The 27,905-nt window shown below is 47.9% G+C and overlaps 1 protein-coding gene across 4 annotated transcripts; it reads left to right on the top strand.

Annotated features, from left to right (window-relative positions):
• Positions 1 to 27,788, top strand: NCLN (nicalin). Of its 4 annotated transcripts, none has more exons than XM_081895635.1 (15): positions 1 to 249; positions 8,113 to 8,303; positions 8,549 to 8,693; positions 9,681 to 9,775; positions 12,746 to 12,826; positions 13,417 to 13,520; positions 13,612 to 13,700; positions 14,396 to 14,535; positions 16,515 to 16,705; positions 21,086 to 21,173; positions 22,568 to 22,606; positions 22,736 to 22,896; positions 24,755 to 24,808; positions 26,133 to 26,211; positions 27,167 to 27,788. In XM_081895635.1, the coding sequence occupies exons 1-15, from the start codon at positions 63 to 65 to the stop codon at positions 27,224 to 27,226; spliced, it is 1,704 nt and encodes a 567-aa protein (XP_081751761.1). In that variant the 5' UTR covers positions 1 to 62; the 3' UTR covers positions 27,227 to 27,788. The 4 variants fall into 4 exon arrangements, with proteins under 4 accessions (XP_081751761.1, XP_081751763.1, XP_081751762.1 ...); XM_081895637.1 differs by having other exon boundaries at positions 2 to 249; positions 16,515 to 16,693; XM_081895636.1 differs by having other exon boundaries at positions 3 to 249; positions 16,515 to 16,693; positions 22,733 to 22,896.
• The last annotated feature ends 117 nt before the right edge of the window (positions 27,789 to 27,905 follow it).

Genomic DNA, 27,905 nt, shown 5'->3' with positions numbered 1-27,905 from the left:
CTTCTTCTTCTCCTTCCTTCCTTCTCGCCTCACGGTCGCTCTCGCCGCCGCCGCTCGCCGTCATGCTGGAGGAGGCCGGCGAGGAGGTGCTGGGCTCGGTGCTGCTGAAGGCCTCGTGCCTGCCGCTCAGCTTCCTGCTGGTGGTGCCGGCCGTCCTGCTGCTGCTGCTGGGCCCGCCTCCGGCCTCGGCCGCCCACGAGTTCACCGTCTACCGCATGCAGCAGTACGAGCTCGGGGGGCAGCCCTACGGTCAGTGAGCCAAAGCGGGTTCGGGCGGGGGGTTCGGGGGGCGGCGGCGCTGACAGGGAAGGACGACGCTCTCTTCGACACCCCCCTCCGCCTCTCATGAGGCGCTTAAATAACACCCCCCCCCCCAATATCCCCGCTACACAGGTCCAGAGTTTCCAAGGAACTGTAGTTTTCTCCTCACGCTCACAGAACTACAATTCCCAGGATCCTTTTGGGGGGGAATCCACGTGCTGACAGCCCCCTTCACGTCCGTGGTTCCTCATTAGCTAAGATCCCCCCCCTTGTTTTTCATAAAGCCAAGCCATGCACCCCCCCTACTTTTTGATTATTATTATTTATACTCCACCCATCTGGCTGAGTTTCCCCAGCCACTCTGGTTGGCTCCCAATCAAGTGTTAAAAACAGTGTATTAAAAACTTCCCTGAACAGGGCTGCCTTCAGATGTCTTTTAAAGATAGGATAGCTGCTTATTTCCTTCACATCTGGTGGTAGGGTGTTCCACAGGCCGGGCGCCACTACCGAGAAGGCCCTCTGTCTGGTTCCCTCACTTCTCGCAATGAGGGAACCGCCAGATGTCTCTGTGGTAGTTTTTGCTATGTGCCATGGGCCCCCATGGGTGGGTTTTGCAGACCCCCCCCCCAAGTGGGAACCACTGCCCCAACATATTATTATTTAGTGAGAACCACTGCCCAAAATATTTTTTTTTATTATTATTAGTGGGAACTACTGTCCAACATATTATTATTATTTATCCCCCACCTTTTCTGCTGACAGGGATTTGAAAGGTAGAAAGAAGAGCTACTCAAAACCATGGGGCGAGGGAGAGCAATAATTAAAATACAATTTTTCCGTTGCGAGCTGCCCTGGGATCTTTGAAGAAAGGGTGGGATACAATTTTAATAAAGGATTATAATAAATTAAAACTTTACACATACATAGTGTTAGATTAAGTATGTTAATGTAGAAATAGGAGATTGTGGTATTTAGTGTCTGCACTGTTTCTGTGGAGGTGCATGAAATGTATACACTGCTTGATGGTAAAAAAAAAATCTCTCAGCGGTTTGCAAAAAGATAAAACAATAAAATCAAGAGGAGGATCACAGTTGTACTTCAAAACATAAAAAAGTTAAAATGCTAAAGCAGATTAAAATTACCTCAACTGTCTAAGCATGTGGGTAGGCTTGTCTAAGCAGGAATGTTTTTTAGCAGGCGCTGCTATAAGTACAGTGAAGGCACCTGCTTGTTCTCAATCGGCAGGGAGTTCCAAAGTGTAGGTGCTGCCGCAGTAAACAATCTCATTCTTACAAGTGTCGAATGGGCGTTATGTGGCAGCTGTAGCAGACCCAACTCCATTGATGGAATCAAGTCATGTGGGTACGCAGGGTAAGACAATCTTGTAGGTCAACTGGTCCTTAGCTGCTAAGGGCTTTATATGTTAATCGTAACACCTTGAACTTGGCCTGGTAGCAAATTGGCAATGAGTTCAGATCTCTGAGCACAAGTGTTACATGCTGGCAAGGCCTTGCTCCTGTCAGCAACCGTGCTGCAGCATTCTGCACCGATTGCTGCTTCTATGGCTCACAGCCTGTGGTTTGTCGGGTAAGAGCTATCCAACAAAGCTCTCTTCAGATGATACGCTAAGCTGAAACTAAACCATGGTTTAGCGGTAGAATGACCAGGGAGGGGCAATGCAGCTGGTCTGACTTAGTATAAGACAGTTTCCTACATTTGTGTATTGTATTTAAATAATGTAGGTGGATCAGTTTTAACAGTGTGTGTGTAGCAATATACAATGACGAAACCGTGCAGTGTGTTCTGATTTCCTGATAAGGGAGTTCTCCTGCTTAAAGGTTTCTAGCCAGCCGTACTCTCCTGCAGCAGAACTCTGCCACCAGTCCTCATTTTTCCTCTTCCAACTGACAAGTCAACATTTATTTTTGTTTGGTAAAATTCGTGCACCGCTTGTTTGTAAAAAAAAACAACCCCAACCAACCCTCAAAGCAGTTTACAAAAAAGGGTAAAAGAATAAAATTAAGAAGAAATTGCAATCATACTTTCAAAACATGCAAAAAGTTCTAATACCAAAACAGATTAAAATTACCTCCACTAAGAATTGTAGAGTTGGACTAGTCCAACCCCCTGTAATCCAGGCATTTTTGCCCAACATAGGGCTTGAAGACACAACCCTGAGATTAAGAGTTTCATACTTTACCAGTTGATCTATCCCTGGGTGCCTCCCTTAGTTTTCCTTATTCTAAATACCTTTTGTGTTTCGGCAAAACTTGTTCTCCCCAGCATGCAAACACCTCCCTCTTGTTTTTCTGTGGCTACATTTATGTTGCAGTCCTCTCAAGTCACCACCCAAATTCTCTGTGCTGTGTAGCGAGTCGAAAGATGTAATTAATATTTATAAGACCCTGTAATGCTACAATTTATTAGGAACAGGACTTGGCCTTATACAAGAGCTGTCCAGCATTGCAGGCCAGAGTCACTCCCGGCCCTGCCTGTAGATGCAAGGTGGTGTAAGAATATAGCAGTGCTCTGTATGGGCATTTATTTTGCAAGCATTGTAATAAAGAATATAATACTAATCCTGTAAAGTCTCCCATATGTAAATTTAGAGATTTATGTATGTATGCATGCATGCATGTAATGCTGAATTGTACCACCTCTGCATTAGGGAAGTTTAAGAAAAACCCGCAGTTGAAACTTGCAGTTTAAAAAAAGCAAGTCTATTCAGAAGTAAAGCCTGCTCTGTTGAATGTAACTGGCGCAGAGATAAGCAAGAACAGGATTTCAGCCTTAGATGATTAGTCACCTGAGTTCTAAATGATTAATTGACTAAGGCTGCAATCCAAAACCACTCTTGCAAAAGAGTAAGGCCTCATTGAACTAAGTGGGCTTGCTTCTGTGCAATCAAGCCTAGGGTTGTGTTGAAAAATTGGGTGTGAAGAAATCCTTCTGAAGGAAGGGCAAGTATTTTTCCTTGCTCATGGTTGACACATGCATATGTTGTAGCAGGTGCTGCCTTCAAATAGGCATTCTGTCCTGTGTGTGAGAGGCAGGCAAGACGACATGCCTTTTCTAAGCATGCCTGCTTTTTTTTTTTTGTAAGCATGAAAACAAGAAATACTTTTAAATATAGGAAAGCAGCAGTCTGCTCAGCTAATTGGGCGGTGCAGGGAACACACAAGTGTGGCCTTTAGATGTTGTTGAGCTGCAACTCACATCATCCCAGATTCTTTGTTCATGCTGGTTGGGGCTGATTGGAATTGTAGTGGTAAGATTTTATGGAAACGTCTCTGCCGCACTTCCACTTCATAGGGCTGTGTACAGCTCGCTCTACGTGGGGCTGCCCTTGAGACTGACCCAGAAACTCCAGTGGGTGCAGAATGCTGCAGCGAGACTCCTTACGGGGTCTTCGCTGTGAGACCACATTCACCCGGTGCTATACCAACTGCACTGGCTCCCGGTGGAGTACAGGATCAGGTTTAAGGTGCTGGTTTTAACCTTTAAAGCCCTATACGGCCTAGGACCCTCGTACCTACGGGACCGCCTCTCCTGGTATGTTCCACAGAGAAACTTACGGTCTTCAAATAAAAACATCTTGAAGGTCCCAGGCCACAGAGAAGTTAGGCTGGCCTCAACTAGAGCCAGGGCTTTTCGGCTGTGGCTCCGATCTGGTGGAACGCTCTGTCACTAGAGACTAGGGCCCTGCGGGACTTGACATCTTTCCGCAGGGCCTGCAAGACAGAGCTGTTCCACCAGGCCTTTGGCCAGGGCACAGCCTGACTCCCTCCCTCGGCAATCTTTGTGGAGCTCTGGCACAATGGTTGCCAGTGGCTTGATTTGAATCAATTTTATAATGAATGATTTTAGAGTGTTGTTTGTGCTGTACTTTTGTACTATTTTATTGTTGTTAGCCGCCCTGAGCCCGGCTTCGGCTGGGGAGGGCGGGATATAAATAAATTTTATTATTATTATTATTATTACAGGTAGGTGAGCACACTATGTGCGTGAGAGCTAGAATAATAATATATATTGCTTGGTATGGGAGCAGAGTAAGATCAGCTGTCCTTTTAACTTGTCCCGCCCACTCCAAATTTCTGTCCTGTGGCTTTATAGACATCTTTGGGCACAGTAGGGCAGCAGTTAAGAGGTCTCCCCACTGTGCTTCCCTTCATAAGTTCAGCTCCTGCCGGACTGGCCAGGAGAAACTAGATCCTCCCTTTGAACTCCTCACTATTAAAGACACACTTGTCCTGAAAAAGGCAGCAATTGGTATTTTTTGCACCCACTTTTACAGGCTAAGCAGCTGCTCAGGTCAGAACGTATTTCCACGCAGCAGGTGTAGCCTCCAGGCTCATGTGTTATTTCCCCTCTCCAGTCACTCACTTCTCACAGTGTGTAACCGACTCCTTACTGGGGCTGATGTAAATCAAGACAGGTTCCTAGCCATCTTGGTTGCTTTATTTAGCTAAGATGACCACCAGTCTTGGAAGCAAGTGCCCGGTTTCATGCAGCTGCTCTGTGAGGATCTGCAAGGGAGGGAGAGCCTTTGGAGAGGGACGATGACAGGCAGGGTTTTAACACTCATGGGTGTGCAATGCTGCTTCATATTGAGTCATGCTACCAGTCCATTTATCTCAGTGGTCTCTGGCCTATAGCTTAGAACAGGACTCTGGACAGAGGTGTGTTCCTTTTAATGGGAGGTGTCAGGATTCAACCTGGGACCCTATGCATGAAAAAGCACGTGTTTTATCACTGGCTGACCCCCCCTTCCTGTTTGAGGATTGTCAAGGAGACAGCTCAAGATTTTTGGGTTTTTTTTGTTTTTTGTTTTGTTTTTTGTTTTACAATTACCGTATTTTTCGCTCTATAAGACGCACCAGACCACAAGACGCACCTAGTTTTTGGAGGAGGAAAACAAGGAAAATAATAATCTGAATCTCAGAAGCCAGAACAGCAAGAGGGATCGCTGCGCAGTGAAAGCAGCCATCCCTCTTGTTGTTCTGGCTTCTGGGATAGCTGTGCAGCCTGCATTCGCACACACATCTCCCCTTACTTTTTAGGAGGGAAAAAGTGAGTCTTATAGAGCAAAAAATACGGCATATTGTCAAACTGCTGTGCAAATAAGTTGCAATAGGATTAAAAGGGTTCACTGTGATGGCACTAGGGAACCAACTTTACATTTCCACAACCACTCACAACAGGTACGCTGAGTGGCAATGAGCAGACACCAAAAATGAGCTATAATCTGGGGGAAATTTTGGAGGGAAGATTTCAACAACAGCTGCAGAGCCCTCAGTGGTACCTAGATATTTTGCCTTGTTTCTCATTCTTGAAAACATGTCTCACAAAGTTAGCATCCTACACATATTTTTGTACTGCACAGCCTGGATTAAGTAACTGGTGAGCTGTAACGGAATCGTTCACTACTCTTCCAATCTAAAGACAATATTCCTGCTCCCTACAGGTGAAAGGTGGACACCTATTTGCTTCTCCCCACCCCCAAACAAAAAGAGTCCTGCTGAATCAGGCCAGAGACCCCTCTAGTCAAGCATTCTCTTCTCCCGTTTATCAGTCAGATGTCAATCAAGCACTTAACTGCTTGTGAAACCTAGCAACTAGCTTTCAAAGGCATATGCTGCCTCTTAATTCTGAAAGTAATATATAGCCATCAAGTAACTATTGATAGATTTATCCTGCATGAATTTTATGATCCCCTTTTTAAAGCCATCTAAGTTGGTAGCCATTGTGGTTGTGAATTCCATAGTTGTTGTTTCTTCTTATTTGGCAATACCTCATAGCCGAGTAAGATTGTCTTTCATAAGCACGGTCTTAACAGTGAATCTGTAAGTGACTGTGGAGGCCAATTCTGGATCCACATATCCTTCCACAGTGGGGACATAGGTTTCTAGGTGGGAGTTGGCCATGGTGGGGGTTTGCCAAACGTGCCTTCCTCTTAGCACATTTCTCCCTTTTGTTCTGATTTCGAACGTCTTCAAAGCCCATGACACCTTTGGTAAAGGCTGTTCTCCAATTGGAGCACTTGCAGGCCAGTGTTTCCCAGTTGTTGGTGTTTATACTACATTTTTTTAGATTTACCTTGAGAGAGTTTTTAAATCTCTTTTGTTGACCACCAGCGTTACGCTTTCCATTTTTAAGTTCGGAATAGAGTAGTCGCTTTGGAAGACGTTATTCAGGCATCTGGACAACATAACCAGTCCAACAAAGTTGATGTTGAAGAATCATTGCTTCCACACTGGTGATCTTTGCTTCTTCTAGTACACTGGTGTTAGTTCGCCTGTCTTCCCAAGTGATCTGTAAAATTGAATGGAATTTTACCATTGATGAAATGTTTCAAGGAGTTGGAGATTTCGTTTATAAGTGGTCCATCTTTCACAAGCATACAGTAAGGTTGGTAGCCACAGTTTATGCCCTGTGTGACAAAGGTTTTCCTTTTGTCTGTCCTGAACCTTCCATGCTTCAGCTTCATTGCATGTCCACAAGTTATCGTATTCAGAATCTACTTCCTCCACACAACGCATAACCTCTTATCATGTTCTCCGCCCACTTACCTGCCTTTTTTCTAAGCTAACGAGTCCCAGATGTTGTAACCTTTCCTCACGGGAGAGCTGCTCCAGTCCCTTGATGGTTTTGGTTCCCCTTTTCTGGATCTCTTCCAGCTCTGTAGTAACCTTTCCAAGGTGAGGCAACCAGAACTGTACAGCAGTATTGCAAGTGTGGTCTCACTGTAGATTTGTATAATGGCATTATCGTAGTAGTCGTTTTATTTCCAGTCCCTTCCCTAACATGGAATTCACCTTTTTCACAGCTGCCGCACACTGGGTCGACATTTTCATCGAGCTATCCATCATGGCCCCAAGATGTCTTTCCTGGTCAGTCACCACCAGGTCAGACCCTGTTAGCGTATATGTGAAGTTAGGAATTTTTGCCCCAATGTGCGTCATTTTACACTTGCTTACATTGAATTGCATTTGCCATTTTGCTGCCTTTCTGCATGGTTTGGAGAGAACTTTTTGAAACTGCTGCTGCTGCTGCTGCTACTATAACTTTTTGTTTTTACCACCCTGTGTGATTTGATTTAACAGACCCAAAAGCGAAACATTAAAATAAGCAAGTGTGCAGATTGCAATAAAGAAAGGCAGTGCAGTTATTAAAGTAGCTTAAAATAAAATCGTACAGATAAAATTGCTTTGACATCAAAATGCACCCCAGTCATAGCGGGTGGAGAAGCTGTGCATTAAATTGTAGCTCTACACAAGAGTTGTGGCTCACATGCTGTCGCGGTTCACTTCCTTTCAAAATCATGTCACACGGTGAATTTGGGAGTTGACAGTTCATGGCATGAGCCCCAACAACAAAGGCATGTGGCATTCCCACTGCGTGGTTTCTACTAAGCTTTTTCAACTCTGCTCTCTTGGCAAGATCTACACCTGCCAACGTTGGCAAAGCATCTTCAGAACTGATCACTGAATGTTCCTGATTGTACCAGCCCTTCATAGTCAATACTACACAACCTGAGAATTGACCTTAAAGGGTTGGGGAGGTGTTGTTATTGATTTATTTAAAGATTTTTTTTTAAATCCCATTCTCCAGCCAGTGAAGACTCCCAGAGCAGCTTAGTAATCACTCCACTCCCCTAAAAAGGCACGGTCTCTGTCCACAAACTTAAAATTCCAAAAAAGACAATGAGAGAAAAGGAACAGATTAGGAGGGAGGAGGAAACGGGCAATTAAGCATTCACATTCTCTTTTTAGGACATGGGGAGGCCTCATATCTGTGGATCTAAAGTACCTTCATGGCTACGTACTAGGCCCCTTTCTATGCTTTTGACAGGCACTCGGAACGCCGTGCTAAATACAGAGGCTCGCACAGTCGAGGCGGATGTCTTGAGCCGCCGCTGCGTGATGATGCGGCTGATGGACTTCTCCTACGAACAGTACCAGAAGGCGCTTCGCCAGTCGGCCGGTGCCGTGGTCATCATCCTGCCACAGAACATGTATTCGGTGCCTCAGGATGTCATCCGGGTAAGCATCCCTTTGAGGCCCCTTCCTTACATTCATAATTGTGCTTCAGCGTGCTGAAACTGCCTCCCCTGCTTAATTCCAGAAATCCTTATTCCACCTGTAATCAAGCCGATATTATGGCTTCTACCTGGACCCCGAGATCATCCTCTGAGGACCTTCTTTGTGTGCCTCCTCCAAGTGAGGTCCGGAGGGTGAGCGGAGTCCTCCTCTGCAAGTCACTGAGTCTTTTATCTGCTCCTCCTCAGCAATTCATGGAGATTGAGCCAGAAATGCTGGCGATGGAAACCATTGTGCCGGTCTACTTTGCTGAGGAAGATGACGATCTCCTCTCAATCTACGAGCAAACGCAGGCGGCTTCTGCGTCGCAAGGCTCGGCTTCAGCTGCTGAAGGTAGGCCTCTTTCAAAAAAGATAGCTGGGATTAGCTTCAGGGGTTGCCTCCCTTTAAGACCATCTTCCAAGGGCCTTTTCAGAGGTGGCACTTCATATTTGGAACAGCAACTCCAGATAGATCCAACAGGCTTTGCTACTGGTATAAGAGAGGGATCATAAAAAAAAGCTTGGCAGGTGTTGGGAAAGATCCAGCTCTAGAATACTATACCCGCTTATCTGGGATTACACACCATGGGACTCATTGGGTTTTGTTTTTTAGTAGACAGGCATAGGATTACATGGCTACATCATGAAGAAGCCTGAGGCAATGGGTTGTTTCCAGCTAAGTTTTACTCAGAACAGACCCATTGAAATTCATAATAATTATTAATAATAATGTTATTATTTATACCCCGCCCATCTGGCTGTGATTCCCCAGACACTCTGGGCGGCTCCCAACGGAATATAAAAAACACAATCAAACATTAAAAACTTCCCCAAACAAGGCTGCCTTCAGATGTCTTCTAAAAGTCAGATAGTTGTTTATCTCCTTGACATCTGGTGGGAGGGCGTTCCACAGGGCGGGCGCGACTACCGAGAAGGCCCTCTGCCTGGTTCCCTGTAACCTCACAGTGAGGGAACTGCCAGAAGGCCCTCGGAGCTGGACCTCAGTGTCCGGGCTGGACGTTGGGGGTGGAGACGCTCCTTCAGGTCTACAGGGCAGAGTCCATTTAGGGCTTTAAAGGTCAGCACCAACACTTTGAATTGTGCTCAGAAATGTACACATGAACCCAATTCCTGTTATATTTTGAATATTTATGTTAAATATAAAGAGGCAAACCTTGACCGTGGGTAGAAAAGACTGTCCAGAATATATAAAGCGTGCCGGCTCAAATCCATGTGTGTCTTCTATACAGGCAGCAGTTTGCAAGGTTTCTGATACTGTTGTGAATGAAGGCAAAGAGTAGCTGTGTACTCTTATCTTTACGCCCCGTTTTCTTCCTAGTACTTTTACACACAGCAACTGCCAACGGCTTTCAGATGGTGACCAGTGGGGCTCAGAGCAAAGCAGTCACTGACTGGCTCATCACCAGTGTGGAGGTGAGTTTGGGAGCACTTCCTGGCAGTAGCGTAGCGTGGGGGGTGCAGGGGGGGCTGGCCACACCGGGCGCAACATCTGGGGGGGGGGCGCTCGCACTCGCAGCTCTCTGCCCCTACCTGGCTCACTCACTCTCTCTCACTGCAGTGCTGGCTGTGCGAATCCGATCCGAGTCGCCAGGTCGCCGCCCACTGTGGAGGGGGTGTGTGCCAGGCGTGCGGTGCGGAGAGAGAGCGAGGGACTATCTGGGGGAGGGACAGTGCAGTGGCCGCGCAGCGCAGCACTGAGCGCGGGAGAGAACCACACCAGACCAGACCAGGCAGCAGCAAGAAAAAGCTGGCAGCGGCGGCAGGTTAGGGGTTAGGGGGCGCAAATTACTTGCCTTGCCCTGGGTGCTGACAACCCACGCTACGCCACTGCTTCCTGGCGTACTGGCTCCAAGGTTGGATTACCGCAATGCACTGTGCGGGGCTTCTATTGCGTTTGTCCCAGAAACTGTAGTTAGGGCAGTGTGCTGCAGCACAGTTGCTGACAGGAGTGAGAGACCCTATCAGCTTCTAACACCTGTGCTCAGAGGGCTGAACCGCCCTGTGATCTTTCGTTGAAGGTCAGTGTACAAATTTAATAAACCAGCAAGCAAGCCAACCAAAACCAAGTCTGCACTGGTTGCCATATTCCTGCCAGGCCAACTTCAAGGTGTTACTGTCAGTTTGCATTTCTTGGTGCAGAAGGTGATTGATCTAAAGTGTAGAGATCTTGTCTATACTAATTGATTCAAGAGGGATCTGGAAGCTTCCCCGTGTGATACAAACTGAAGTTTCTAGCTAAGAAGCAGGCTTCTGTTCTGCTTAGAAAGAAGCAAAAGGTTCCTGATGTTCGGTTTATACCTCCAGAGAAGCTGAACAGCTGGTTTAAACTGGTCCTGTTATCTCTTTCACCTAAGGTCATGTTGACTATAATAATAGGCCAGAAGGAGCCTGAGTTTCACATTCTGTCTTTCTTTCCTTCAGGTGTGGTGTTCCGTATATAGTATGCTTAAGTGCTTAGTTTTAGTCTTATGAGTTATTGTAAATTTAGGTTAAGTCTGCTGCAACTGGATTTCTTATGGACAGGGCCAATCCTGAATGCATTGGATTTGTGACCTTTATGCTCATTTGCCTTCAGTAGCAGTAAAGCTCTGCTGGATGAAATGTTAATTGCCTCTGGTCTATTTTGTTTGGGAATCGTACAACAGTTTATTTTACTTTGCTAACTATACTTTGGAATCTGCTCTGGATCAGTATGAGCAGAATTCTTAACATTTACTTTTGGTATATAGTAACTGCCTGGGCCCAGTTTACCTGCAAGTTTGCCTTAACCATGTATGTGCCCACTCAACTGCGTCGACCTGCAGGGCTGGCACTGTTACAGGTGCCACAGTGAGTGCTCTTTCTGCCCTTGTAAGAAATCATTCATTTAGTATGGTGGCACCTGCACTTTGGAACTCCTTGCCCATTGACCTCAGGTGGGCACCTTTGCTGTACACTTTAATGTGTCTGCTTAAAACATTTATTTTTCTTTTTAGGCAAGTCTGTCCAGATACACGAATGTTGACGTGCTTTAATCTTTTTGCTGTTGATATAAATTATTTTTGATTTTTTTTTTTTTACTTTTTAAAATTGATAATCTTTAATATTTATTGTAAGCTGCTTAGAGGTTGAAATGGTGCGTGCTTTTTGTTAAGTTAAATGGGCACAAATGTAACTTTGCAAACTCAGGAAGAGCTGGGGCATATTTGCTAGGGCCAAGGAGGCACTTGTTTTGGGCTACCAAGCCAAGAGTACAGATTCCCAGAGTCTAGTCTTAAATACTTTTCACAAGCCTGACTCTTAACCCTGCTTTTAAAAAAATCATTTTACTAATATTATTGTTCAATCAGTGTGCATCATGCTTTTGGCGATTAGGAGCAGACAGGCCTCTTTCTGGAGGAAAAGTCTTTTCCTGGAGGAGTTTACAGTGACAAGGAAATGCAAGGAAAGTGGATGCAGTAAATAAGGCAGAGAAAGAATATCTAATCCTTGCATGTTATTACTGGTGTGTTTGTTTCCGCCAAGCATTCTTAGAGAATTAATAAGATTCATTGTTTGCCATTTGTCTTACGTATTTCATTGCACACTGCCATTATATTATTATAGGGCTTCCCCCGAAAAACTCTTCCGAATTATTAATAAAATCAATACATCTGCATGGGCCTGGTTACAGGCTGGCAGGTTGCGACAGGGCACAAGGCGGCATGGGCAGCGGTGCCAAAGGCTTTGCCGGAAAGGTGTGAGGAGAGATTTGAAAGGAGGAGGGAGGCAGTTCGGAGTTGAAGAGGTGATACGTGAGTCTTTGGGCGGAGCTGGAGACCTTTGGACGGTCGAGGCTTGTGGAGTTCCAGGAGTAAAGGTCATGAGCAATAGGCATAGGTAACAAGGACTTGGAAGGAACAAAAAACCCAAAACCAAACCAAGGAGCCTACGCTGGATAAGGGAGCAGACGAGAAGTCGGTGTTAGGGATTTTGGAAGTGTTCAGAAATGATTTACAGCAGAGATTCTGAAGGTGTTTAGAAAGCGATTTACAATAGCAACAATACTGTAAGAGCTGTTTCACAATGGAACAGGCTCCCTTGGAAGGTGACGGACTTCATTGGAGGTTTTTAAGCAGAGTTTCCTAGAATCATAGAGTTGGAAGAGACCACAAGGGCCATCGAGTCCAACCCCCTGCCAAGCAGGAAACACCATCAGAGCACTCCTGATGGCCACCTGTCAAGGATGTTTTAGCTGAGATTCCTACATTGCAGGGGGCTGGACTAGATGACCCTCATGATACCTTCCAACTCTACAATTCCCTAGATTTCATGAGGAGGCAGAGGTGATGTGTGGTGTCTTGCATTGACACAGCGGCAGAAATGGCCTTGATGTAATGATTCTTCCCCTGCTCCCCTTGCTAGGGTCGGCTGACCGGTCTGGGAGGAGAGGACTTGCCTACTATTGTAGTAGTCGCTCACTATGACTCTTTTGGAGTGGCACCGGTAAGTTTCTGTCGGCTGTTGCCCCATGCTTGCTTTGGCCTTTCTGTATAATGCAGCATGGCTCACTTACGCAAGCCACCTACGTTGCTATACACTAACAGCTCCTTTAAATTTGGGCAGACCTTATGCATGAACTGACTATAGAATGATCTGATCCACTGGGTCTTCTGCTTTGTTTGTTTGTTGAACTCTATGAGTTAACTTCTGTTGAAATTTACAATTTGATACTGTGAAATGTATATCTTATTTATCTAAGAACACAGCCGGTTACGTCTCATGTGTTTATTGAGGAGGGAGCTCACAAGCAGGGCTGGAAGGCAAGCTGCCCTCCCACCTTGGCTGTCCTCAGCACCCGGCTGGCCTTCCCTTTTGTGGATCACAGCCGTTCTGTTTTTAAAAACAAGCTGCAGATGTTGGTGGCTGTTGCGCCATTCAGTGGCAAAAAAATCCCAGCTTCCTGCTGGCTGCAATGTGTGGCAATGACTTGGCTTGCTGTACAAAGATCTGGTTTGCTTCCTGCCCCCCCTTAGCTAGTGTGTCCCCAAACCCAGAGTTGCCCTTAATATTGGATATTCTTTCCTCCCCCCTAGTGGCTCTCCCATGGCGCCGACTCCAATGGCAGTGGGGTCGCCATGCTCCTGGAACTAGCCAGGCTGTTCTCTCGCCTCTACACGTACAAACGGACACACGCCGGGTAAGTTGAATTTCTCTTCTGGGAGGCCTTTTGCCCAAAGCGGGTGTGCAACGGCCAGAATGTAAGCCTGACTTTTCTCTCTGCCTTCCAGGTATAATCTGCTGTTCTTTGCATCTGGAGGTGGCAAGTTTAACTATCAAGGGACCAAGCGGTGGCTGGAAGACAACTTGGATCACACAGGTGCTGCAGGCTTATTGTTATATTCCCCATAAACCTGGAGGTTCTACGGCCAGGTGCAGGACATGGCTTATGAGTTGGCCAGGAGGGGAGAGGAGGCATCAGGAGGATGACTGGGAAGCCATGGGCCTAACTTTCTCACTTTTAGAAATGGGAGCGTGTAGCTCTCAATAAATAGCTTGCGACTATCCCTGGTCTTAAGGGTGGCATTGTGGATTAAACCACAGAGCCTAGGACTTGCTGATCAGAAGGTCGGCGGTTTGAATCCCCGAAATGGGGTGAGCTCCCGTTGCTCGGTCCCTGCTCCTGCCAACCTAGCAGTTCGAAAGCACATCAAAGTGCAAGTAGATAAATAGGTACCACTCCGGCGGGAAGGTAAACGGCGTTTCCTTGCTCTACTCTGGTTCACCAGAAGTGGCTTAGTGATGCTGGCCACATGACCTGGAAGTTGTCTGCGGACAAACGCCGGCTCCCTCGGCCCATAGAGCGAGATGAGCGCCGCAACCCCAGAGTCGGTGACGACTGGACCTAATGGTCAGGGGTACCTTTACCTTTTATCCCTGGTCTTAGCTGACAATCTGTGGTTTTTCATGTTGCATTAAGAGCATGCAAAGGGTGTCTCTTTCACCTCCTTCCCCGCCCCATAACTCTTTGTAGGATGATGGCCATTTCACATCCCTGACTGCCCCTTATTTCAGATTCCAGTTTGCTGCAGGACAACGTGGCCTTCGTACTCTGTCTGGACACTCTGGGGAGAGGGAACAGTCTCCACCTACACGTCTCGAAGCCTCCAAAAGAGGGGACCCTTCAGCATGCTTTTCTGAAGGAGCTGGAGCTGGTAAGCAAAGGGGGTCAGGCTGGCTTGTGTTGAGCAAGATGGGTGGGCAGCAGCAGTTGAACACTCAGTGTGCCTCCCTGGCAGCGCATCCCACTGTGCTCCGGCTAATGTGGATGCCTCTTCCCCCTTTTCTGGAGGAAATAAGGCAGCTGTCCTTACTACAGAATTACTGTTTCTGGGGGACACAGGTGTGGAGGACTCCCCAGTCCTGTAGGGGTAACTGCCCACCTAAAGGACCAGGTGCACAGCCTGGGAGTCATGGAGGCACAGGTCAGTTCCAGGGCAGCTGTCTACCAGCTGCATTGGGTACACCGGCTGAGACCCTACCTGCCTGTGCCCTGTCTCGCCAGAGTGGTCCATGTTCTGGTTATCTCCCACTTGCACTACTGCAGTGCACGCTACCTATGAAGGTGACTTGGAAACTACAGGGTTTCGGGCAGGGGGCAGTTGCCATCCCTACCTGAAGATGCGGAGGACTGAACCTGAAAGCTGAATGTGAAGCGGGTGCTCTGCAGCTGAGGCACGGTCCTTTGCTTTAAAAAATGAAGTAAGATTCTAGTCCTCATGTGTAGGGATATCCAGGGGCGCCGACTTATAAAAAATATTGGGGGGGGGCCCAAGACCTCCAAACCGCTGCTGCTGGGGGAACGAAAGAGGCGAGCCCCGGGCTGCCCCAACCTTAAGTGAACCTGTGAGGGCCCGCCCTTTGCGGCAGCCGATTGGCTGCCGCCGTGGGCGATGAATATTAATGAGCTAGGGGGAATCCCCGCTTCTCGTGGGGCTGACGCCAGCCCCGCGAGATTGTTGATGGGTCGAGAGCCCGCAACCCCACCCGCTCTCTAGATCGGGAGTGGTTTTGTTTTAACTCATTACTGAATGTATTTTAAAAGGTAACTATCGTCAAACAAGGAAAATAAAAAATACCAACATAATTTTGTGATTTTACAAAGCATAATATAACTAATAATTTTCTTAAATTATTGGGGGGGGCGGAGCCCCCCAAACGAATTTTTGAGGGGACTCGGGCCCCCTCAGACCCCATGGAGTCGGCGCCTATGGGGATATCGCGGAGTGGGCAGTGGGGTCCGGAGGAAGCACACTCCCCACCAGCAGGCAGCCACAGTCTGCCTGCACACGTGACCCTGGGGTGCGTAGCATACTCCCCCCCCCCCAGACAAGCCACAGCTGTCTGAACATCGTTCCCTCTGTCTGACCCTTTGTGGTCTCAGCAGTCTGCGGTGCCCTGTCTGTAACTTTTTGTCCCTGAGACCTTTTGTCTCCTTCGTCATACACTGTGCAGGGGGAAAATGACGCGGTGGAAACAGGTGCCAAAATAACTTTGTACCACCCCACGATCTCGGGACCGGAAGATGTGTAAAGGTCACAGCCCAAAATGTATCTGCCTGGTTTGCATATTTGTCTCAATAAAAGGAGGCTCCACAGGGCTAGCCAGCAGCTTGCATGCAGCTCACCTGTGCGCAGCTCACCTGATGACCAACCCCCAGTCTTGTGCCTTCACTTCACTCATGACTGGTTTAAAATAGTCCATTGGTTCATCTAGCTCAGCATGGTTCATACTGACTGGCAGTGTCTCTCCAGGGTGTCAGGCAGGGAGTCTCTCCCGGTCCTATCTGGAGATGAAAAGCAGACCCTCTCTCACTGAGCCCTGTTTTAGGGATGTCTTTAATGACTGGTGTTTGAATGTATTTTTAATCTTTGTTGGAAGCCGCCCAGAGTGGCTGGGAAAACCCAACCAGCTGGGTGGGGGTATAAATAAATTACTACTACTACTACTACTACTACTACTACTACTATTACTACTCTTCCCCTTTCTTGAAGGATTGGGGATGTGCAGCATGGCAAAGGCGCAGACCCTGTTTTAAGAAAAGCAGGGTTGCGAGGGAGTTGCTAACTGTGCCCCGGAGGCGAGTTGCTTGGCGCCACCTCCACCCCTCTCTTTCTGGTGACTTCTCTCCCAGGTGGTTGCCAGCCAGTTCCCAGAGGTGAGGTTCTCCATGGTGCACAAGAAAATCAACCTCGCAGAAGACATGCTGGCCTGGGAGCATGAGCGCTTTGCCATCCGACGCCTCCCAGCCTTCACCGTCTCCCACCTCGAGAGCCACCGAGACGGCCTGCGCAAGAGCATCATGGACGTGAGGTCAGCCGCTGGGTGAGGAGGCTGCAATAAGGGCTGGCTGGGGATGGCGGTAGCTTTCAAATGCTGGTCTGCTTGCACGTATGAGCTGAGGATCATTATCAGAAAACGAACCTTGAACTCATTAGGGAACATGAAGCTGCCTCTCACTGAGTCAAACCATTTGGGCCCATTAACTCACCGGCTGGCAGTAGCTCTCCAGGGGTTCAGACTGGAGCCCTTTCCCAGCAAGGATGTGGGTGGCACTGTGATCTAAACCGCTGAACCTCTTGGGCTTGCCAATCAGAAGGCCGGCTGTTCTAATCCCCGTAACGGAGTAAGCTCCCGTTGCTCAGTCCCAGCTCCTGCCAACCTAGCAGTTTGAAATCACACCAGTGCAAGTAAATAAGTAGGTACCGCTCTGGCAGGAAGGTAAACAGCGTTTCCATGCGCTCTGGTTTCTGTCGCAGTCTCCCGTTGCGCCAGAAGCGGTTTAGTCCTGCTGGCCACATGACCCGGAAAGCTGTCTGTGGACAAACTCCGGCTCCCTCTGCCTGAAAGCGAGATGAGCGCCGCAACCCCATAGTCACCTTCGACTGGACTGAACTGTCCAGGGGTCCTTTACCTTTTTACCTTTCTCCCCAGCCCTAACTGGAGATTCAGGGTTTGAACCTGGATCCTTCTGCTGGCACAGCAGGTGTTCTGTCATCAAGCTTACAGCCTTTCCATAGGGCATAGACTTGGAGGGCTGCCACTTAGCTCAGGAGTTGAACATGTGAGATTGCATTTAGCACGGGACGCTTAACATTACCTATTGGCAGACAAAAGATATGCAGGGGGAAGTGTAGCCATTTTCCCTTTCTTAAACCATGTAAGCTGTTGTCATGTCTTCTAAACAGGAATTCCACGAGTTCTGGCTGAGAGGCAAAGAGCCTGCATGTCTGAATGCTCTATGATCTGGCAGGGCAGGCTTAGGCTCTTCTATTGTTTCTCTTTCTGTCTCTGTCTCCCTCCCCGCCTCACTGCAACGTAGCAGTGGGTGGGTGTAGAGGCATTTTGTACGAAAAGCTTTGTATGTTTTTCTGGAACCGGAATTCCTTGCGCAAGTCCAGTAGCATGCCCTCCGTTGTGTGTGAAAAGTGTGCCAGTGGTGACTTCCAGTTTGGCCCTCAGTCTTGGTATGAAGTAGGGGTGGGGAAGCCATGCTGGCCCTCTGGATGTTGTTGGGACTCAACCCGCTGTCAGCACCAGCACCCAACAGGGATGATGGGATGTTGTAGTCCGGCAACACCTGCAGGGTGATAAGATCTTTTCCCAGTTTGGGGTGGCAAATGCCCTGCATGTAATTATCAGTTCTTACTGGTGTAAAAAAGCAAAGTGGCTGTCCAATGAGGCCTTACAAATAGCGGGGGAGAGAAGGCAAGCAAAATGCGAGGGAGATAGTGAAAGATACAGGAAATTGAATGCAGATTTCCAAAAAATAGCAAGGAGAGACAAGAAGGCCTTAAACGAGCAATGCAAAGAAATAGAGGAAAACAATAGAATGGGGAAAACCAGAGATCTGTTCAAGAAAATTGGAGATATGAAAGGAACATTTCTTACAAAGATTACGATAATAAAAGACAAAAGTGGAAAGGACCTAATAGAAGCAGAAGACATCAAGAAGAGGTGGCAAGAATACACAGAGGAACTATACCAGAAAGAAATGGATGTCTCGTATACCCCAGGTAGTGTGGTTGCTGACCTTGAGCCAGACATCCTGGAGAGTGAAGTCAAATGGGCCTTAGAAAGCACTGCTAATAACAAGGCCAGTGGAAGTGATGGTATTCCAGCTGAACTATTTAACATTTTAAAAGATGATGCTGTTAAGGTGGTATGTGCTGGATTATGGAGAAAGCTAGAGAGTTCCATAAAGACATCTACTTCTGCTTCATTGACTATGCAAAAGCCTTTGACTGTGTCAACCACAGCAAACTATGGCAAGTTCTTAAAGAAATGGGAGTGCCTGATCACCTCATCTGTCTCCTGAGAAATCTCTATGTGGGACAAGAAGCTACAGTTAGAACTGGATATGGAACAACTGATTGGTTCAAAATTGGGAAAGGAGTACAACAAGGCTGTATATTGTCTCCCTGCTTATTTAACTTATATGCAGAATTCATCATGCGAAAGGCTGGGCTGGATGAATCCCAAGCTGGAATTAAGATCGCCGGAAGAAATATCAACAACCTCAGATATGCAGATGACACAACCTTGATGGCAGAAAGTGAAGAGGAATTAAAGAACCTTTTAATGAGGGTGAAAGAGGAGAGCGCAAAATATGGTCTGAAGCTCAACATCAAAAAAACGAAGATCATGGCCACCGGTCCCATCACCTCCTGGCAAATAGAAGGGGAAGAAATGGAGGCAGTGAGAGATTTTACTTTTTTGGGCTCCATGATCACTGCAGATGGTGACAGCAGTCACGAAATTAAAAGACGCCTGCTCCTTGGGAGAAAGGCGATGGCAAACCTAGAAAGCATCTTAAAAAGCAGAGACATCACCTTGCCAACAAAGGTCCGTATAGTTAAAGCCATGGTTTTCCCAGTAGTGATGTATGGCAGTGAGAGCTGGACCATAAAGAAGTCTGATCTCCAAAGAATTGATCCTTTTGAATTATGGTGCTGGAGGAGACTCTTGAGAGTCCCATGGACTGCAAGAAGATCAAACCTCTCCATTCTGAAGGAAATCAGTCCTGCTCACTGGAAGGACAGATCCTGAAGCTGAGGCTCCAATACTTTGGCCACCTCATGAGAAGAGAAGACTCCCTGGAGAAGACCCTGATGTTGGGAAAGATGGAGGGCACAAGGAGAAGGGGACGACAGAGGACGAGATGGTTGGACAGTGTTCTCGAAGCTACCAGCCTGAGTTTGACCAAACTGCGGGAGGCAGTGGAAGACAGGAGTGCCTGGCGTGCTCTGGTCCAGGGGGTCACCAAGAGTCGGAAACGACTAAATGACTAAACAACAACAACTGGTGTCCTAGCTTTCCTACTGTGCATAGTTAACACATAGCACATAGTTAAACTGTGGAACTCCCTCCCACAGCAGGTAGGGAGGGCCACCAACTCGGATGGCTTTAAAAGAGAATTAGACCATGATTGGAGGCAATGATGCTTCTGAATAACAGTTGTTAGAAACGGCAGGAGGCAAGAATGCTCTTGTGTTTGGGTCCTGCTTGCAGATTTCCCGTTGGGGCATCTGGTTGGCCACTGCGAAAACAGGCTGCTGGATTAAATGGGCCATTTACCACATCCAACAGGGCTATACTTGCATTCATAAAAATACAGTGGTACCTCGGGTTACATACGCTTCACGTTACAGACTCCGCTAACCCAGAAATTGTACCTCGGGTTAAGAACTTTGCTTCAGGATAAGAACAGAAATTGTGCTCTGGTGCCACAGCAGCAGGAGGCCCCATTAGCTAAAGTGGTGCTTCTGGTTAAGAACAGTTTCAGGTTAAGAACTGACCTCCAGAATGAATTAAGTACTTAACCCGAGGTACCACTATATATATATATAGAGAGAGAGAGAGAGAGAGAGAAATTTTAACAACCAGATAATCAGTATGTAAAGGTAAAGGGACCCCTGACCATTAGGTCCAGTCGTGGCCGACTCTGGGGAGCCAGCGTACAGCTTCCGGGTCATGTGGCCAGCAGGACTAAGCCGCTTCTGGCAAACCAGAGCAGCGCACGGAAACGCCGTTTACCTTCCCACCACAGTGGTACCTATTTCTCTACTTGCACTTTGACGTGCTTTCGAACTGCTAGGTTGGCAGGAGCAGGGACCAATCAACAGGAGCTCACCCCGTCGCGGGGATTCGAACCGCCAACCTTCTGATTGGAAAGCCCTAGGCTCTGTGGTTTAACCCACAGCGCCACCCACGTCCCTCAATCAATATATAGCATTCTTAATGTGGAGGAGCGTTTTTTAAAAATGCAGCATGCGCACCCTTCCCAGCCACCTGGTTATCTGAAATGGTTCCTTGCCGAAAGGGGAAAGGGTTGGAAAGGGAGGAGGAAAACAAGCACAGCCAGCCACTGCAGTTGGGAGTATCTCCCCCCGGAATTCTACCCCAAGGCTTCATCATCTCCAGATTGGCTTGCTGTTAAGGTGGGGGGTGGGATAACCAGCTGTATGAACTGCGTCGTATGGCCCTTGCTCCCTTTTTTGAGGGAAGACATTGGTTTGCATGCTCCCTTCCGCGTTTATGAGGACCATGGGCTGGTTGTCCCTTTTTAAAGACCTCGGGCCCAAGTGGGACTGCATGACACGGGGCCCAAATGAGAAACTTGGTAGGCGGTCGTTCAAATGCCTGCTCTCCCTCCCTCCCGGGAAAATATGTTCTTGACACCACTGTTGCCTTTCCCCTTTGCAGGGCACGGGTCGACCCCAAAATTCTAACCCGCAACACGCGCATTGTTGTGGAGGCTTTGACGCGGGTTATCTACAACCTAACAGAAAAGGTGAGGGTTTTTCTCTACATCTGCTCTCCCCCAGGCAGGTTTCGCCAGCCACAGCAGAGGAAGAGGCTCAGTGTGGCTCCATCACATTTCCTCATTTGACTCTCCCCCTCCCAGATCTGTTAGCAGCCATTCCACCGATTGCAGCCGAGGGGCTGATAGGGCAGCAGGGCCCACTCTATCAACTGTTAGCTGCCACTTGACCGGGCTGGAAAGAAGGGGCAACGGGGCCATTCTGAAATACCAGCTCCATTTGGCTCCTTTCCCCCCCTAAACCATCCCTGATCTCGGTGGTGATTATCAGATACACTAACATCGCACTCAGGTGCTGAGTTACGAGGAGCATGTTCCCGAAACAAGGCTCTTGAGAAACAAGGAGGGAATATTAGCATGCTCCATGGGGAGCAAAATAAATTTTATGCTCGCGGGGAGGGGGGAGCCCTAATGAGGGACCAGAAAAACCCAACCCAAGACAGCGCAACATGGATTAAGTGTGCTCAGCAGCCACTGAACCGACCGTTGAGGGCTGCGAGGTTGTTCAGAAAGGCTATTCTGGAAGAAGCCATGACTGCCTGGCTTGAAACCCAGGGTCAGGAGTGCCCCACATGACCTTGCTCTTATAGTATGAGCAGTGACATGTGCTTTCCCAGAAAATTTTGAACTGGGTGATTTGCACTGGAATTTTTTGTTCTGTTTTCCCAGGGAGTGGTCTAATTTAGCACGCTTGTTTGACTTGTATTTAGCGATCAAGGCCAAAAACCTTGACATTGCCAGGTTTGCCTAACACTATTTGCGGTTGGTAGGGACGCGGGTGGCGCTGTGGGTTGAACCACAGAGCCTAGGGCTGTGGTTTCGAATTCCCGCAACGGGGTGAGCTCCCGATGCTCGGTCCCTGCTCCTGCCAACCTAGCAGTTCGAAAGCACAAAAAGTTCAAGTAGATAAATAGGTACCGCTCTGGCGGGAAGGTAAACGGCATTTCGGTGTGCTGCTCTGGTTCACCAGAAGCGGCTTAGTCATGCTGGCCCCATGACCCGGAAGCTGTACGCCGGCTCCCTCGGCCCATAAAGCGAGATGAGCGCCGCAACCCCAGAGTCGGTCACGACTGGACCTAATGGTCAGGGGTCCCTTTACCTTTATTTGCAGTTGGCATTCATTCATTGCTGCTAACAAAATTAGGAAACGGGGAGCATCTCGCTCCCACGTCACATAACTTTAAGAATTGGTGCCTGAGCGTGCTTGTTTTTCTCTTCCCTCCCCATCCTTCTCCCCTTTCGGGTTGTGTCTCTTGCATTGAAAGCCCGTGAGCAGGGGCTGCCTTCAAAAATCAAAAAGATAGCAGGATGCCTAAAATTCTCAATGTGCTTTATAGATGAAAACTTTCCACTGTATCTTCTAGGGAGTACCTGTTGACCTCCAGATCTTCACAGAACAGATGGTAAGCATGCCTTGCTAGTGGGGTCTCTTCCCCACAGGGCAAGGGGAAGCCTGAGGGTGGTGTGGCTTTTAATCTGCGGAGCAGACCGACTACATGTCTCCCTTCCCCACCCCCTTGCCTCTGCAGCAGATCCAGCAGGAACAGATGGAGTCTGTGATGGACTGGCTCACCAATCAGCCAAGGGCCGCTCAGCTGGTCGACAAAGACAGCACTTTCATCAACACTCTGGAATATTACATGAGCCGCTACCTGAAAGACGTCAAGCAGCATCACGTGAAGGCAGACAAGCGGTAAGAGCAGGGCTGCCCTTTGCTCTTTTCCCTGTTCTGCTCTTTTGTGCTGTTAACTGCCCTCAATATCCACACACACACACCCTTGTTGATATGGTTAGAGACAGGGTGGCACAGAGAGGTGACCTAGTAAAAAGCATCTCCAGGAAAGACTGGGTTGTCCTGGTTCAGGGCCCAGCTGGTTTCTTATTTATCGATGGCATTTATACTCTGCTCTTTAGCCAGAAAAGCTTTGAGAGTGGCTTACAAAAATCAGCATTCGTCACTCCCTTAGAAAAGCATGGCATGGACATGTAACAAGGTAAAAGAGTAATGGGAAATGATTTATAATGAATTGAAATGAATGTTTGAAATTACCAAGGGCATCTAGTCCAATGAAGGAGTCGCAGCTAGTGAATTCTTGGCAGATGGCCATCCAACCTGTGCTTAAAATCCTCCCATGAAGGAAAGGCCACCACCATCTTCCGAGCTTTTCTGTTCCACTGTCCAACAGCTCTTAACCCTCGGAAAGTTATTCCTAATATTGAGCTGGAATCTCCTTTCATTGTGTTTGAATCCACTGGTTCAGGTTCTTCCCTCTGGAGTAGCAGGAAACAAAACTTGCTCTCTTACAAGGTGTGTGACTGAACCAACACCTGTGCATCTAGCATTCAACAGGTATTCCTACACAAACTACCAAGAGGTGTAGGAGCTTTGGGGTAACAGAGTACAGTGGTACCTCGGGTTACAGACGCTTCAGGTTACAGACTCTGCTAACCCAGAAATAGTACCTCGGTTTAAGAACTTTGCTTCAGGATGAGAACAGAAATTGCGCAACGGCGGTGCAGCAGCAGAGGGAGGCCCGATTAGCTAAAGTGGTACCTCAGGTTAAGAACAGTTTCAGGGTAAGAATGGACCTCCGGAACGAATTAAGTACTTAACCCGAGGTACCACTGTAATCTAATGAAGCTGCCTGAGGGAAGAGCTGTGCGGCTAGAGCTGCCTTGCTCCCCATTGCCAGCTCTGCTGGATCTGACCCGAGAGGAAAAGTGCTCCTGGGGAGGAACAGGCAACCAGCCCCACCATGCTCCCACCCTCCTCCTGTGAGGATTCCAACTCAAGACTCAGACGGTGCGACAGAATCTGCTGTGGCATCCCAGACTGGTCACCCTGGGTCTCGTCTGTGGAGGACGAATGCTTCCAGGGGTGGGGGGGGGGGAGGAGCTCATTATCAGGGGCAGGAGACCCAGAACTGCCACGGACATCGGTGGGGAGCTGCTGCTCTTAACCGTGGTAGAAGAAGGGGAACTTTAATAACTCTGGCTTCAGACTGCTCTTTCCTCCTCCCTTCTATTCTTTTCTCCTTGTGTGCCATGCCTTTTAAATACGATTTTTATTAAATTTTCTGTTTTACAATTTCAGATAAACATTTTACATGCTTAAGATATCAATGACTTTCCCTTCTCTTTCCATGGTTCCTTCTGCATATCATAAATTCCTGCATATTTTACAAAAACTATACCGATCGGTTTTCCATTACTACATCCATCAAAACTTATTTATGCTGTTGAATTTATCTTAATGCTGCCGGCGTTTGCAGCCACTGCTAGAGCACGATTTCTGTTCTCATCCGGAAGCAAAGTTCTTAACCTGAAACACTATTTCTGGGTTAGCGGAGTCTGTAACCTGAAGCGTATGTAACCTGAAGCGTATGTAACCCGAGGTACCACTGTATTAGTATTTAGGATGAGCTAGATCAGGCTATGTACATAAGGCACCCCCGTGTATTTCTACAGCTTACTGTGTTGTGACTTTCAAAGGCACAACTGTTTTAAAAACATTAACAAGTTAATTCGGAGCCCCTCTTTTTCTAACGCAGGGACCCCGAGTTTGTTTTCTACGACCAGTTGAAGCAAGTAATGAATGCATACAGGTAAGTGCAAGCAACCTTGTCTTGTATTTCTTTGCCCTGAGATTAGAGGCCTCCTCAAGGCCCTGTGTTCTAGGGCTTGGCCTGTGTGGGGTGGGGAGGAAGAACTCTTAATATCAACCCCACAGAAAGAATTGGGAAATGTTCTGTGCAGATTCCTCTTGGGCTCTTGCCCAGGAATGTGGTCGGCCTTTTCTCCCACCTTGTGGTGCTGGCATTGCCCAGCTTTGAATACACAGGTTCTGAGGATGTACGATATCTTTATTCTCATTGTCCCATGCAGAACAATGAAATTGAAAAACTACATAAAAACTACCACAAAACTACTACAAAACTACACAAAACATCCAAAAAGCCCTAAAAACTCTTAAAAACCCATTTTAAAATACATTATACTATAGAGACCCCTTATGCTGCGTTTAGAACCAGAATTGCATTTGTGTAGAAACTGTTTCTCAGGCGGCTAGTCCTGGCCTTTATAACCCTATACCTTCTTCCAGAAGGCAGAAGCTGAAAGAGATCATTTCCAGGGTGCGCACTGTCCTGCGCTATCTCTGCTGCTTTCTTATGGCACCTGACAGCATAGATTTGATCTAAGGTGGGAAGAGTGCACCCATTTATTCTCTCTGCAGTCTTTACAACCCTGGATAGCATTGTTTTTTCCCTGGCCGTGCAGCTCCCAAACTACACACACAGACCAGATCTGCCAGCCAAGGAGGAAGCTTCAAGAGATTCCTCCTTCCTGCCCAGCCATTATGCTCCTCTCTCATACACACTCTCACTCGTATGTTTCCAACCTATCAAGGCAGCCTTCTCCAACTTGGGACTCGCCAGATGTTATGGCCTGCGATGGCATCATCCCGAGCCAGCAGGTTGCAGAAGGGGTTAAATAGGGGTTAAATCCAGCAGACGGGGCTGGGTGTCCCCTGCCATGCACCATCTGTTTCCCACCCAACAGAGAGGGGTCAGAAGCAAGCCTTCTCAGACTGGTGGTGTACCTGACCCTGAGCACATTTCGTAGGAGAACGTGTGGGGAGGGGCAGACGCTGCAAATTGGACACTCTTTTTTCCAGAGGGAGAAGAGGGAAGGGCACCCCGGGAGAGGAGCTGGTACGGGCCTTTCTGAGTAGCACCCACCTGAACATGAGCAACTCCGGCGGAGTGTGTGTGTAGAAAACATTCCCCTCTTCAAAGGGTGACTTTGTATTCCTGTTACTCATTACTTTGTCATCCACCAATTTCTGTGGAAGTAGTGCAGGAGGGCGTGAAGTGTGCGCTTTAAGGGACTCCGTAATGTGTGCACGTCTAAACTTGGCTTGTTTTCCAGGGTCAAACCTGCCATCTTTGATCTCCTCCTGGCTCTCTGCATTGCTGCCTATCTCGGGGTAGCCTATGTTGCTGTCCAGGTGAGTGTGCAACAGACCGTGGTGGCCTCTTTCAAGCACATTTCAGGAGGAAATCAAGGCAGCTGCTTTCTCTTTCCCCCAGGGCTTGTCTGAGTTGGGGCAAAGTCTGTTCAGAAGCTTCTTTTGCCACATTTTTGAGTTTTGCCTCCACCTTTTAATAGGTGCTGGCTTCCATGCCTTTTCATGATGGAGGCTATCTGTTAGCAGTTCATTAAGCCAGGTTAATGTGCACAGGGTCCTTTTTAACCTTTCCAATCCTCATGTTTGCAAGGGAACTTGAATACTTGCAGACAGAAAGGAAAACTATTCAGGGGCTACATTTTTTGTCCATCCCGTTCATTTCATTTCATTTTATGCACAGAACAAATTTTGGGTTGTGTGCACGGTGTAAATAGGATTGAGACTTAACCAAGGAGAATTTTGAACTCTGAACAGTTTATTCTCCCCTGACTCTTCTATATGAAATTCCTTTTTAAAAACTCCCCTCCATTTTTGATTTGCTGGGCATTGTTTTGCTTTGGGGTGGGGTGCCCAGGTGCTGGCTATTGTTAGAGGGAAAAAAACAACAAGTGTAGATTCCCATTGGCCTTATGGAACCACTTTCACAGTGCTCCAGAACCTGGCTTAAAAATCAGGTTTTTGAGACAATGGGTGTGAGCCACCTGAAGCCATCTCCTTAACATGATATGGGTGGGTGGGCTGGCCAAGGGTGGGGAATTGAGCTACAGCAAAGAGAGCCTTGTGCCTCCCATAGGACGTTTCATTGTGGCGCAACAGACATGCTCCTCTGTTGCAGATGTGGCTGCAGCCTGCCAGATTCGAAAACACTTCTCCCACCCCCTCTGCCCGTTTCAGCATTCATCTTGAAGATACAGAGCAACCCACTCACTGTCTGTTTCTCTTTCTCTCTCTCTCTCTGCTTGTGTGCCCCCCCCATCCTTGCCTCCCCTCCCAGCACTTCAGTCTGCTTTACAGGTTGGTACAGAGACTGTCCCTGAAATCCAAGCAACAGTGAAAGGGTTCCAGAGGCACCACCGTTGGAAATGAGCCCGTCCGGATCAGGGCTGTGTTGGATGCTACTGCTGCTCGTTCCCTCGTTCCGTTTCGCGACACTGGAGCAGGAGGCAGAAGCCGAGACGGAAAATGCCCTTCCACTCCCTTGCGTCTTGCGGCCCTGCGTTGCTCTCCCCTCCCGCTCCCCCCCCCCCCGCCCCCTTCCTCGGGACAGAGCCCCAGGCGTTCACACACCCACCCGCACACCATTGCTTCCAAACTGAACAATGGGTGTCTTCTTCTTTTATGTCTTCTCTTTCCTTCCTCCCGCCTTCCCTTGGAAATCTTCCTCTGAGCAAAAAGACATTTCCATAAGTGCAAAGCTGCTGTACGAGAAGCAGGCAACACATGTGCCATAGGTTTTAAGCTTTGGGGGTGGAAGCTTTGGGCTGGTGGGGTGGGCGGGGGCCTGCCTGTCAGATGGAGAACTTGAAGGGGCTGCTTTGGGGGGGGGGTCAGTTTGTGTTTTGTTTCGTTTTTTTAAAAAAGATGTGCACATGTAAATTAAAAGAGAACTACTGCGACGTTTCCTCCTGAGCTTTCTTGATATCACAGCTTTCTGACATCTAGGGCGTTGCTTGTTAAGTGGGGTTTGCCACATGGATGTAGCAGCTGGGTGGGTGGGGAGTAAGGGTCGTTAA

The sequence above is a fragment of the Podarcis melisellensis genome (genome assembly GCF_964234715.1).
Source record: "Podarcis melisellensis genome assembly, chromosome: 18".
NCBI classification, from domain to species: domain Eukaryota; kingdom Metazoa; phylum Chordata; class Lepidosauria; order Squamata; family Lacertidae; genus Podarcis; species Podarcis melisellensis.
The sequence above is the reverse complement of the archived record's forward strand: the minus strand, read 5'-3'. Positions and strand labels throughout refer to the sequence as shown.

Excerpts from the sequence above, each read along its gene's own strand:
- NCLN (XM_081895638.1), top strand. The coding sequence starts at position 63 with ATGCTGGAGGAGGCCGGCGAGGAGGTGCTGGGCTCGGTGCTGCTGAAG. Across the intron at positions 8,304-8,548 it reads TGCCTCAGGATGTCATCCGG|CAATTCATGGAGATTGAGCC; the intron begins GTAAGCATCCCT and ends GCTCCTCCTCAG. Across the intron at positions 16,706-21,085 it reads GACGTGAGGTCAGCCGCTGG|GGCACGGGTCGACCCCAAAA; the intron begins GTGAGGAGGCTG and ends TCCCCTTTGCAG.